This window comes from Triturus cristatus, chromosome 2_1 (genome assembly GCF_964204655.1).
Source record: "Triturus cristatus chromosome 2_1, aTriCri1.1, whole genome shotgun sequence".
Lineage (NCBI taxonomy): Eukaryota > Metazoa > Chordata > Amphibia > Caudata > Salamandridae > Triturus > Triturus cristatus.
In genome coordinates, this window is record NC_140581.1 from 11,770,013 (window position 1) to 11,782,455 (window position 12,443).

At 49.0% G+C, this 12,443-nt stretch overlaps 1 protein-coding gene across 1 annotated transcript in view; it reads right to left on the bottom strand.

Annotated features, from left to right (window-relative positions):
• Window positions 1-577: 577 nt before the first annotated feature.
• Window positions 578-12,443, bottom strand: part of LOC146863613 (avidin-related protein 4/5-like) — a 29,707-nt gene continuing 17,841 nt past the window's right edge. Inside the window, exons 3-4 of the mRNA XM_085627642.1 lie at window positions 6,579-6,699; window positions 578-837 (exon numbers count right to left, since the gene is read on the bottom strand). Coding sequence (XP_085483768.1) covers window positions 792-837; window positions 6,579-6,699 — 167 coding nt within the window. The 3' untranslated portion in view covers window positions 578-791. The remainder of the gene's footprint in view (window positions 838-6,578; window positions 6,700-12,443) is intronic.

A 12,443-nucleotide genomic window follows, 5' to 3' on the forward strand; every position in this document is an offset into this window, starting at 1 on the left:
CACCTTGAGTTACAAATGTCCCAAGCCAATCTGGTGTGGTTCCATGCGCTTTATCTACCCTAGAGGCAAACTCTTCGGGTACCATCCTCCAGGCAGCACCCATGTGCGGAGGGAGGGTCCATGGCTGGCCTGAATTCATGGTCACAGTCTGTTTTTCCTGTTTGGGGGCAGCACGCGTGACTCTGCTCACCTCTCAGGGGCAGGGAGAGCCCCTAAGGACGCCCGTCCCTCAAGTATCACCTGGCCGCAGGTAGGATGGGGTACACCATTGAGAGTAGGTGTTGGGCAGAAGGCGATAAAGCGACGCAGACATAGGAGGGCAGAAGAAGAAGATGTGGAGAGCAGTAGAGAGAACAGCGGGAGCTAAGATAGGGGGGAAGAAAAGGAGGCAGCTGCAGAAGCAGGGAAGGAAGGGGTGTGACTGGGCACATGGAGTGAAACCAATGCCACATGGCACGCTGCCAGCCAGGGCATCGCGTGTGTTCTGTAGGCTGCATTAATGCACCCTAGAAAGAGAATGTTAACGACCTTATCGTGGAGGTGTTCACCTCCAAACAAGCATTCACAAAGCCAAATACACCTTTTCATCTCTTTTATTAATGGTCTCTAAAATGAACAATACGTTTGGAGAAGCCATTGCGGTTGGACGAGAGGATGGCGCAGATGGCGCCTCTGGAGTCTGGATGTGATGTTCTCAGGGTTTCCTCAGCACACTTATTCTTCACTTTGCCATAAACTGGTGCCTGGGTGCTGTGTGTCTGACTCTGGTCTCCAGTCCATGGTCGAGCCGCTTAGCCTTTTGTCTGAACATACTTTGAGAAGTTTACTGACCCAACCCTGTGTGATAGGAATAACAGACATGTTAGAAAGATGTCATGCGAGGTACATAAGAAAGAAAGGTCCTGCTGGTGTATTCTTCTCAGTATTGCAACAGAGGTGATAAAACCATCCAAGCCAGCACCCAGGCAGAGAGCACGTGACCTGCAACGGAGGGGGTGTTTCCTGGCACACTTCACGGCGCCATCACATCTTGTACACGGTTGTTCCCTGTAAGATGTTTTTCCCAGGTGTGGCCATGCCAACGGTTTTCCCCTTAACAGAATATGAAACCACAGACCTCTGCTGACCCCAAACACACTGCCCCTGGGTTGCCTGTACTAGCTGTGAACCCCTTGTGAGAAACACCTCATTGACAGTTTTCAAAAACTCCTCTCCGCTCATTTTTAAGATCTCTGGTGACGTATTACACATGAATGCTCTTTCCTCTGTCCTGATGAAGCCTCTGGAATATAATGCTGAAACATTAGTCGAAGCAACAGCAGAGAGGAGATAGTTTAAAGATCTGTCTAAAATCGGCCCTGAATAGACAGACATCTGTAAAGTATACATTTCACTACACACAAAGGTGTGTCATCCAGTCGGTTCCCACAATGCTGCGATGCAACGCTGCGTTGTGTTATCATTCAGCTGTCCTTCCCTGACAAATGTCTAGAATGTTTAATTTGAGAAGGTGACAATTATTTTAATGCACTAATCCATTTTGCCATATTTGTAATTGATTTAAATCCATCCAGATAAGGCAGTGGCCGAGAGGTGCATGGGGCACACTGGAATGGATTTCCTTTTCGAACTGGCTGATGGGATATGAAGTGCCACTCAGGCTTGGCATCTCTGAAGACACCCTTCATCTGCACCGATGCATCATGTCAGAATGATTCTACAATCAGTTTCCAGTTCCCTCTGGAGATCCTTGCATCTCTGACCCAAGTTTTGGGGCATATTTATGAAAACAGTGGCGCGTTGCAGCACCGCACGTCACCTCGCTGCGCAGTCCTGCGTCACTGGGAAAGGGCAGAAAGGCACCGTATTTATCCAGTGACGCGTAATCCTGTCCTTTCCCCCTGCGCTGGCGCTGTTCTGGCAGCCTCGCTCCAATGCAGTCACCCTTGCACCACCTCCGTTGCAGGCAGAAGGGACACCTTCCTGCACCAAAACTATTCTCAGAGACATGACCCTCTATGTATGTGTGCTGATGAGATGAGCGCGCATTGAAAGAGGAAAAACAAGGAGACATAAAGATATTTCTCCTCATTAAGCCTAACCTGGGGAGGCGTACAATTTTGGCATCTTCCGAGGTTTACAAGTTCTTGTAAATCTGGGAATGTGTAAAAAACTCTTGGAGTTGCGTGGAAACACCCACCACAGCGCCCAATGGAATGCCTCCCCTGCGCAGAGTAAGGCAACGCAGCTATTTGCGTTGCGTTACTCCAGATTTTTTAAGCCAATCAATGCTACGCAAATTGACTTTGCGCAGGTTCATAAAACTGACTTAGAGGCTTGCGTCATGCATGTACCACTTAGCGTGGTGCAAACATGATGCAAACCTCTCATAAATATGCCCCTTCATACCAGACATGTTGAGACTGAGAGCCCACCACGTGCCGTGACACTACAGAGCCCAATAATGCTCTGCAAGAGGTCAAAACAAACAGCACAAATGATGAACTGTGATTTATTCACTGAAATCTCAAAACATTCTGTTAGATAAATATTTATGCAGTTGCTATGGAAACATCATGACTTCCTGAGACCTGGTGCCTTGGGGGGATGAGGGAAACAGAACAGAAACTAAATGCAGCCCTGTGATTCCTCTTTACTTCCTGTTGGACATGGCCCTCTCTGCAAGGTCACCCCTTAACCTTTTGCCGTCACCCCTCCTATTTTTCTGAATTTGATTTTGTTGACTTTAAGACGCTTTGCACTTTACCTCTGCTAACCAGTGCTAACGTGCTTGTGCCCTCTCCTTTAGAAATGGTAAAATTGGCTAACAGCCAATTGGCACATTTAATTTACTCATAAGTCCCTAGTTAGTGGCACCACAGGTAGCCAGGACCTGTAAATTAAATGCTAGTAGTAGATCGGCAACACTTATTGTGCCACCCACTTGAGACATGCCCCAGGCCTGCGATTGCAGCCTGTGTGTGAAGTTTTAAAGGGCCATTCCTATCTGGCAAAAGAATCCTTTAGCCAAGCATAAACCTTCCTTTCGAATACATATGAGCCATCCCTTGAGCAGGCCCTCAACTGCCCATAGGGCAGGTTGCATTGTGTTTAACATCAGCAGTGGCTCCTCCGCTAAGGCGGTGGCGCATCGCCCCACTGCTCTCAGAGCCGTGCCAAGCAAAAACCTAATGATAAAAACACAAGTTATTATCATTTTTTTTTTAGTATGGAGCCAGGTTAGGGCGGGGCGGGCGGGGCGGGCTGGGCTCTCATCAGGGGGGTAGGAGAAGTGGTGGGCACTCTCTAAGTGCGCATGAGGGTTTGGACGGCTGTCGTGGGCCGGTCACGCCATCATGTGAATACAGCATTTCTCTATCTGGCTGTGTTGCACATCTGGATGAAGAACAGTTCTAGGCTCCCAGGCACTGCCAACCAGGCCTCTCGGGCCAATCACAACAGTGTTGTCGTGCCCCCTCCTCACAAACCCTGCTGAGACCGCTAGCTTGACACGCCTTCCCCCACACATAAATGACCCCTCCTAACAAACCCTATTGAGATCCCAAGCTTGAAAAGCCCTCCCCCACACATCAATGGCCCCTACTCACAAACACTGCTGAGATCCCACCCTTGTCAAGCCATTCCCCACACATCAGTGGTCCTCTCCTCAAAATCCCTGCTGAGATCCCAAGCTTGACAAGTCCCCCCCACACATCAGAAGCCCCTCCTCACAAACCCTGCTGAGATCCCAAGCTTGAAAAACCCTCCCCCACACATCAATGCCCCCTCCTCACAAACCCTGCTGAGATCCCTAGCTTTCAAGCCCATTCCCCACACATCAGTGGTCCTCTCCTCAAAATCCCTGCTGAGATCCCAAGCTTGACAAGTCCCCCCCACACATCAGAAGCTCCTCCTCACAAACCCTGCTAAGATCCCAAGCTTGAAAAACCCTCCCCCACACATCAATGCCCCCTCCTCACAAACCCTGCTGAGATCCCTAGCTTTCAAGCCCATCCCCCACACATCAATCGCCCTCCTCAAAATCCCTGCTGAGATCCCAAGCTTGAAAAGCCCTCCCCCACACATCAATGCCCCCTCCTCACAAACCCTGCTGAGATCGCTAGCTTTCAAGCCCTACCCCACACATCAATGGCCCCCTCCTAACAAACCCCGCTGAGATCTCAAGCTTGAAAAGCCCTCCCCCACACATCAATGCCCCCTCCTCACAAACCCTGCTGAGATCCCTAGCTTTCAAGCCCATCTCCCACACATCAAGCGCCCTCCTCCAAAACACTGCTGAGATCCCACGCTTGTCAAGCCCTACCCCACACATCAATGGCCCCCTCCTAACAAACCCTGCTGAGATCCCGAGCTTGACAAGCCCTCCCCCACAAATCAATGGCCCCTACTCACAAACACTGCTGAGATCCCACCCTTGTCAAGCCATTCCCCACACATCAGTGGCCCTCTCCTCAAAATCCCTGCTGAGATCCCAAGCTTGACAAGTCCCCCCCACACATCAGAAGCCCCTCCTCACAAACCCTGCTGAGATCCCAAGCTCGAAAAACCCTCCCCCACACATCGATGCCCCCTCCTCACAAACCCTGCTGAGATCCCTAGCTTTCAAGCCCATCCCCCACACATCAATCGCCCTCCTCAAAATCCCTGCTGAGATCCCAAGCTTAAAAAGCCCTCCCCACACATCAATGCCCCCTCCTCACAAACCCTGCTGAGATCCCTAGCTTTCAAGCCTATCTCCCACACATCAAGCGCCCTCCTCCAAAACACTTCTGAGATCCCACGCTTGTCAAGCCCTACCCCACACATCAATGGCCCCTCCTCACAAACCCTTTGAGATCCCTAGTTTGACAAGCCCTTTCTCCCACACATCAATGGCCACCTCCTCACAAACCCTGCTGAGATCCCAAGCTTGAAATGTCCCCCCACACTTCAATGGCCCTCCTCACAAAATCTGCTGAGATCCCTAGCTTGACATACCTTCCCCAACACATCAATGGCCCCACCTCACAAACCCTACTGAGATCCCGAGCTTTACAAATCCTCCCCCAGACATCAATGGCCCCACCTCACAAACCCTACTGAGATACTGAGCTTGGCAAGGCCTCCCCCACACATCAATGGCCCCATCTCACAAACCCTGCTGAGATCCCTAGCTCGTCACGCCTTCCCCCACACATTAATACCCCCTTCCCAACAATACCTGCTGAGATCCCTAGCTTTAAAGCCCATCCCAAACACATCAATGGCCCCCTTCCCACAAACCATGCTGAGATCCCTAGCTTGACAAGCCCTCTCCCACACATCAATGGCCCCCTCCTCACAGACTCTGCTAAGATCCCTAGCTTGACAAGCCATCCCCCACACATAAATGCCCCCTCCTCCCAAACACTGCTGAGATCCCAAGCTTGATAATCCCTCCCACACACATCAATGGCCCCCTCATCACAAACACTGCTGACATCCCTAGCTTGACAAGCCCTCCCCCAGACATCACTGGCCCCACCTCACAAACCCTGTTGAAATCCCAAGCCTTACATTCCCTTCCCAGACATCAATGGCCCCTCCTCACAAACCCTGCTGAGATCCCTAGCTTGACAAGCCCTCCCCCACCTATTAATGGCACCCTACTCAAAAACACTGCTGTGATCCCAAGCTTGACAAGCTGTCCAACACACACATCAATGGCCCCTCCTCACAAACCCTGCTGAGATCCCTCGCTTGACAAACCCTTCCCCACACATCAATGGCCCCTCCTCACAAACCCTGCTGAGATCCCTCGCTTGACAAACCCTTCCCCACACATCAATGGCCCCTCCTCACAAACCCTGGTGAGATCCCTGGCTTGACAAGCCCTCACCCACACATCAATAGCCCCTCCTCACAAACCCTGCTGAGATCCCAAGCTTGACAAGCCCTCCCCCCACATCAATGGCCCCCTCTTCACAAAGCCTGCTCAGATCCCTAGCTTGACAAACCCTCCCCCACACATCAATGGTCCCTCTTCACAAACCCTCCTCAGATCCCTAGCGTGAAGAGCCCTCTCCCCCACACATCACTGGTCACCCCCTCACAAACCTTGCTGAGATCTCAAGCTTGACAAGCCCCTCCCACACATCAATGGCCCTCCTCACAAAACCTGCTGAGATCCCTAGCATGACAAGCCCTCCCCCACACATCAATGCCCCCTCCTCACAAACCCTGCTGAGATACCAAGCTTGTCACACCCTCCCCCACACATCAATGGCCCCCTCGTCACAAACCCTACTGAGATCCCTAGCTTGACAAGCCCTCCCCCACAACTCAATGCCCCCTCCTCACAAACCCTGCTGAGATACCGAGCTTGTCACACCCCCACCCACACATTAATGGCCCCCTCCTCACAAACCCTGCTGAGATACCTAGCTTGACATGTCCTCCCCCACACATCAATGTCCCCTCCTCACAAACCCTGCTGAGATCCCTAGTTTGACAAGCCCTCTCCCCCACACATCAATGGCCACCTCCTCACAAACCCTGCTGAGATCCCTAGATTGACATCCCCCCCCCCCATTACTCACAATGAGCTCTTCCAGTCATCTGTAGAGTTTCCCACTTTTTCTCTCCGGATCCACGTGGCCCCCAGCGTTGTTTCACCGTTGGACGTTGTGTAGCACTGCCCTGTGATCACTGTGATAGTGGCTGAAAGAGACATGGCCAGGTCACATCAGAAAAGGCTTTTTTCTACTGGTTCATCCAGGCAACAAGCTCACACTCTGCAAGCCTCCGCCACCCATGCATGCAGGTCGTGTGCTTTACTCATTTCAAGGGGTCAGATGCTGCACTCACATTAGGGTGGGATTTGCACAGACAATAAATGCTACTGACTACACTTTTGCACAGATATCTGATGAAATTCCATCTAGGCATTGTTGCTGTATTTATTTTTGTTTCTTTTGGCCTAACGAATATTGCTCAGATCATTCGTGCCAACATTTTTACACATATAGAAATGTATTTATGATAAAATGATGCAGCACTGTGCAGCACGCTGCCTTGCTGAGCTGTGCTGCGTGAAAGGGCAGCAATGAGCTGTACTTAACATAATAAGGCGTATTCTTGTCTGATCCCTACGTTGGTGCACAGTGTGCAGCCCAGCGCCAATGCAGGCCCCCGTGCACCATGGAGCAGGGGTGCCGGCGTTGTAAGCAGGATTGTTTTTGTGCAGGAAGATTCACCGTACTGCACAAAAGCAATTCCCTGAGGCATTTCCTGTTTCTGTGTGTGCTGCAGAATGCAACCGACAGAACAATAGGAAATAAATAGGAGAAATGAAGATAATTCTTCTCGTTACGCCTCACTTGGGGAGACGCAACATTTTGACGCATTCCCAGGTCTACCAGTAAATGTAGGAATCTGCCAAAATCCATAGGTGGATACATGCGGACACCCATGCTCCACCCACGGAATGCCATCTATAGGCAGAGTAATGCACTGCGCTGCGTTGCGTTCCTCCAGATTTATCAAGCCATGCAGTGGAATGCAAGGTGGCCTTGCGTGGCTTGGGGAATCTAATGTAAGAGTTGGGTTGCTCTTGCACCCTGGTGCGTGGCGCAACAGCCACGCAACTCTTTAATACATTTGCCCCATAGGGACTCGTACTTTGCGGTGCTGTAAGCATCGAATGTGAAGCCACAAAGGTGACTGAATGGACATCTGCGGGTTTTATTGTTGGTGTTGCTAAAAAGACGTCAGGGACTCACACAAACTATATTGCACCCCTATCATGCTGTGATGGACTGTCCCCCTGCCCAGCAGGCCTTTGCGGATCTTCCATGTCTGGAGGGAAATGTAAACACAGGCCAATGAAAAGTGTAAGAGCAAAACAAAGAATTCTGGCCATCAGTTTTTCAATTTTACTTATATTGTTGCAAAATCTCATTAGGAAAAATATGCAAATTGGTTACAAGCAGGAAAATGATATTAAGTGCAACTGTTGCAGAGATGAATACGGTGTAGAAAATCACAATTTGAAAAGATAAGGATTTGCACAGAATCATAACGGTTTTAACAATAGGGATGGGCCCTAACAAGGGCAACTGCATCCAAAAGCAATCATACTGGAAAAAAACCTTTAGAATTCTCAGAAGAACCCTCAGCCACCAACCTAGCTAGTGGCATGCTTCATTATTGGGTTCCCACCTAGGGTGCCGAGTGCATCCTAGGTGTGCTTCGACGCCCGATTACAGCGGAACGGGTTTTGTTGTAAAAGGCAGTAAGAAAGGGAATTTTCTCAAGGATCCCCCTCCAAACCAGGAAGAATTTTGATAGTGGGGTCCTGGGACAAGGTTAAATACTGATGGCGATATTAGGAGATATAATTGATCCTAAACATCCTTCGGTTGGTCTACATGTTTCAGCCAATATCAAATAGATTGCCAGGCTTTCTTCAGGACCAGAAGTGAAAGGCCAAGGAAACACGGCCTCAGTGTAGTGAAAGTACACATGCTAAGCTGTACCAACTATTGGAGGGTGAACCAGTCACTCACGGTTTTCACCTAGTACGGTGAATATAAATAAATTTAGGAAACATGGAACCCGGCGGAGTTAGTGCCTGTAGTCAGACATTCATCAAGGTCAACCGCCTGTGCCGGTTACCTGTTGCGGCCCTGGCACGAGACCCCAGAGATCTGAATCATAACTACAGATGCCAGGACACTCTTGTTATTCCAAATACCGGGTTGGGAGTCCCAGACACCTCAAAACAATGAGCTCAAAAGTGAATTGAAAGACTTTATGAATGATGTTCAGCACAAAAGGACATTTGTGGCAGCATTAAGTGTGTCACTTGTTAGTTCTCTAGAGAGGCAGGAACTAAATCTCTATTCTGCCTGTGTACACCCATACAAGGTAGTCATTGATAGGCTGCACCTGCATGGGGCAGTGCACTGTTACCCAAACATGATCATTTCAAGGAAAGCAAGGCCTAGACGGACATGGGGGCTGATATTCTCCTTCACTCAATAGAATGAGTTCTTAAAGAGGTGTCATTTGTGAGAAGGTGGCCTGATATATGCTGTCCACTAGTTCTAGTGGGCACCTTGTAACAGTCCAAACAACCCCTTATGGTGAATGGTTAAAGACAATCTTATGTGAAAGCTTTCCTAGTGGTAGCTATGGAGAGCAGCCTTCAGGCTAAGTCTTGAAGGAATGTAAAGCGGCTTGTTTTACCATAATAACCTCTTGAATGATCAAATGAAAGGACAACCACACCAGGTATATATTTAAAATATATGTATTTAGGTTAACACACACCCCTCTAGTCTCTTTATGAGACTGGAGTTCGAAATACTTAAGTTACAAGATAGCAATCATCAGTAATAGCACAAATACATGTTTGGGCCCTAGGGGCGTACCAAACCATATACCAAAAAAGTGGTATAAGAACCACGACTGGGATAGACACAAGGCCTAGAGCCTGTAGAATCGCTGGGACCCCAAGGAACCACCCAAGGTAGTGACACAGGGGACCCACGGGGACTGTATGCAGTGTGTAAACACAACCGCGGGTTCCCGTTATCTTCTATGGACAATGTCGCAGTTGGAAATTTAAAGATTAGGAACACTTATAATCGAGTCTGGACCAAACCCTTTTGGACCTAAGAAGTTCTAGGGCTAGCACCCACGAGAGCACAGGAGTACTCGAGTTACCTCACCCAGGAAAGCCGGGTGCATAGGTGTCTTTTGGTGTCGGGTCGCGTCGTCGATTTCAATGGGAGCCTGCAAAGAACTGCTGCTGCCGTGTAGAGGAGAAGTGTCCGAAGAGATCCAAGCCTGGATCTGGGATGGAAGGAACCTGAAAGCAGAGGAGACAGAGTCTGAGTCACTAGCCAGTGACCAAAGGCAGGATGGACCAATGCCCACAGATGTTGGGTGCTTCAGGTGAGTTGATGGGTGTCTTGACTCTTCAGCCACGAGGTCCAGGAGGCGCCGATGAAGTCCACGAGCCAGATTCGACCTGTCCGATGAAGTTTGTTGAGTGCTGCGGTGTAGGCGACCAGAATGGACCCAACAAGCCTTGGCAACGGCAAGTCACTGGAATTCAGAGAAAGCACTGCGGTGCAGACCAGCAAGGTCTGAGGGACTCACCCAGTGAGGATAAGTCGGGGCACGTCTGGAGCAACCAGGTAAGTCCAATCAGAAAAGGGCCTTCGTGGGGAGCTGCTAGCCAATGGGCCAGTGATCAAGAAGGAGCCTCAAGCGGTCGCACTTGAAGCTGGCCCACGGGTCACTCGTGGAGCGGAGGCCAACAATCTTCGGTGCAGGAGGTGATCAAGGCTGGGGCTACTCGAAGCCCAAAGCACAACTTCAAGGAGGATAAGGAAGATAGTGTTGCTGCAAAAGTTCACGGTGTCCAGGGGTCACGGTTCCACGTCATGCATGATTGCCACGGGCCTCAGCTTTGCTGTGGTCTCAGAGTTGCCTTGGTGAAGTCTGGAAATCCACCTCTGGTGATGCAAAGATGTCGGCGTCCGGCGGGAGCTTCAGCGATGCAGACCGGTCAGTTGCTTCTTTGGTGCCTGCCAAGCAGGGGAGTCACACCTTGACCCCAAGGGAGATCTCTTCAGTCTTCTAGTCAGGATAGAACATCGAAGGTCCAGGATGTACGTTGCAGAGTTTCGTCCAGGGTAATCTTTAGTCCTAGGGACTGGATTCCTATACTTATAGTAAGTTTAGGGGATGGACTAACTCTAAGGCCCCACCTATGGGTGGGCCAGGAAAAAGGGGTGGTTACACCCATTTCCTTTGTCCAGTTTCGTGCCAGAGCAGGGCCAGGTAGCCCCTGCAACCGGTTTGAACTGGGCTATGCACAGGGACAGCAAACGTGCCCCCAGTGCAGGACTTCAAAGCACCAGAGAGTGCTCCTGCCCAGCCCCAATACACATCAGCCTGTCTGGGGTGGTGGCCACACCTCCCTTCGACAGGAAACCTATTGTCCAGGCCTCCCCTGCCGGAGTTTCGGTCAGCAGCAGGAGGCCAGACCCTTGTATGTGGCAGAGGCATCCATTTTGTGATGCCAGGGCTCAGGAAAGTCCTAGCGGGTTTAGCCAGTGTGAACATGTCTCTCCCTCTAGAAGAGTGGAATGCTACCCCCGCCGCCAGAACTGGCGGGGGTCGTATTCCAAAGCGTTTGACACCAAACATGACATGACTTACCCAGTATTGACGGGTAAGTTGAACTCACCTCTTATCTTTCTTGAATTCAAGATTGATTTTGTGAAACGCCACTTATTTTGATATTTTGTTTTTGGTTCTTTTAGGTATCTTACACCATTTATGAACATATCGAAAGAACGTGCACCTATAGCATCCTTTGCTTTGGTTCACTTGCAACGCAGTAGCTATTTAGGTGCTGATGAAAGTCGTGCCTTCTTAGAGGCTACATGGCTGAAACATGTTGACCAGTTATACCATCACCACGGTCTAAAAATCCGTTGACTGCTGGTGCACTATTCAGTCAGTCAGTCAAGAAAGCTTTATTCGATTTTCAGAGTAAAATCATAAAAGCATACATTTAAGAAAATACAGTACATATTTAATGCAGATAAAAACAGATAAAAAGATTAAAATGATCAAAGACATAGTGCATTTTAGGATGGTTGCATTGAGTTCCGAAATTTGATGGCCAATTTTAAAAAGCTAGTTACTGCAGAGATAATACGTTCATTTTCTAATTGTAATAGCCTAGTCATGGCTAGTCTGCAAGTGCGGATTCCCCAATCCTTTAAGATTGGTTTCAGAAAAGCTCCCCTGGGCAACTGGTAAAATTTGCAAAATAAAATACAATGAATATTTGATTGAGCAGAAGTGTCATCACAGGGACATAATAAAATTTCGTTAGACCAAATATTACAGGCAGGGAAAGTAATCATACGAAAAAAGTTACCAAATCTGAGACGGGTCAATAGCATTCGAGCACAGCAATTTGGCTGGATTAAGAGGTACCTTTGAGGGCCTTCATGCGTGGTTATTTTTTGGAAATCAGTGACTGTTGTTTTAGTTTTTTCCAGATTCCATCTTTTAATTGTTAGATGGTTGAGAGCCAACTCTCTTAACGTTTTTCTGGGCACCATTTCCAAACTTGATGGCCTCGCGAAAAACTCAGAGTGACCAAGATCAGTCAGCATGTTTTTTACATAGGTAAGCCATTTAATGTTGGTTAATCCATCGAGACTAAGGCAATCTGTGATTAGGTCTCTGTTTAGTGAGGTCTCAGGCGTGACCCAAATTTTATGCCACAGTAGTATAGGCGCAATTTTGATAACATATGAGATATACGGCATACCCAACTCAATATGTGTAAAATAAGTTGCTGTTGTTTTGGGAACACCTAATAAATAGCGTAAGAACTGATTTTCTGTTTTTTGTATCAAGTATGAATTTTC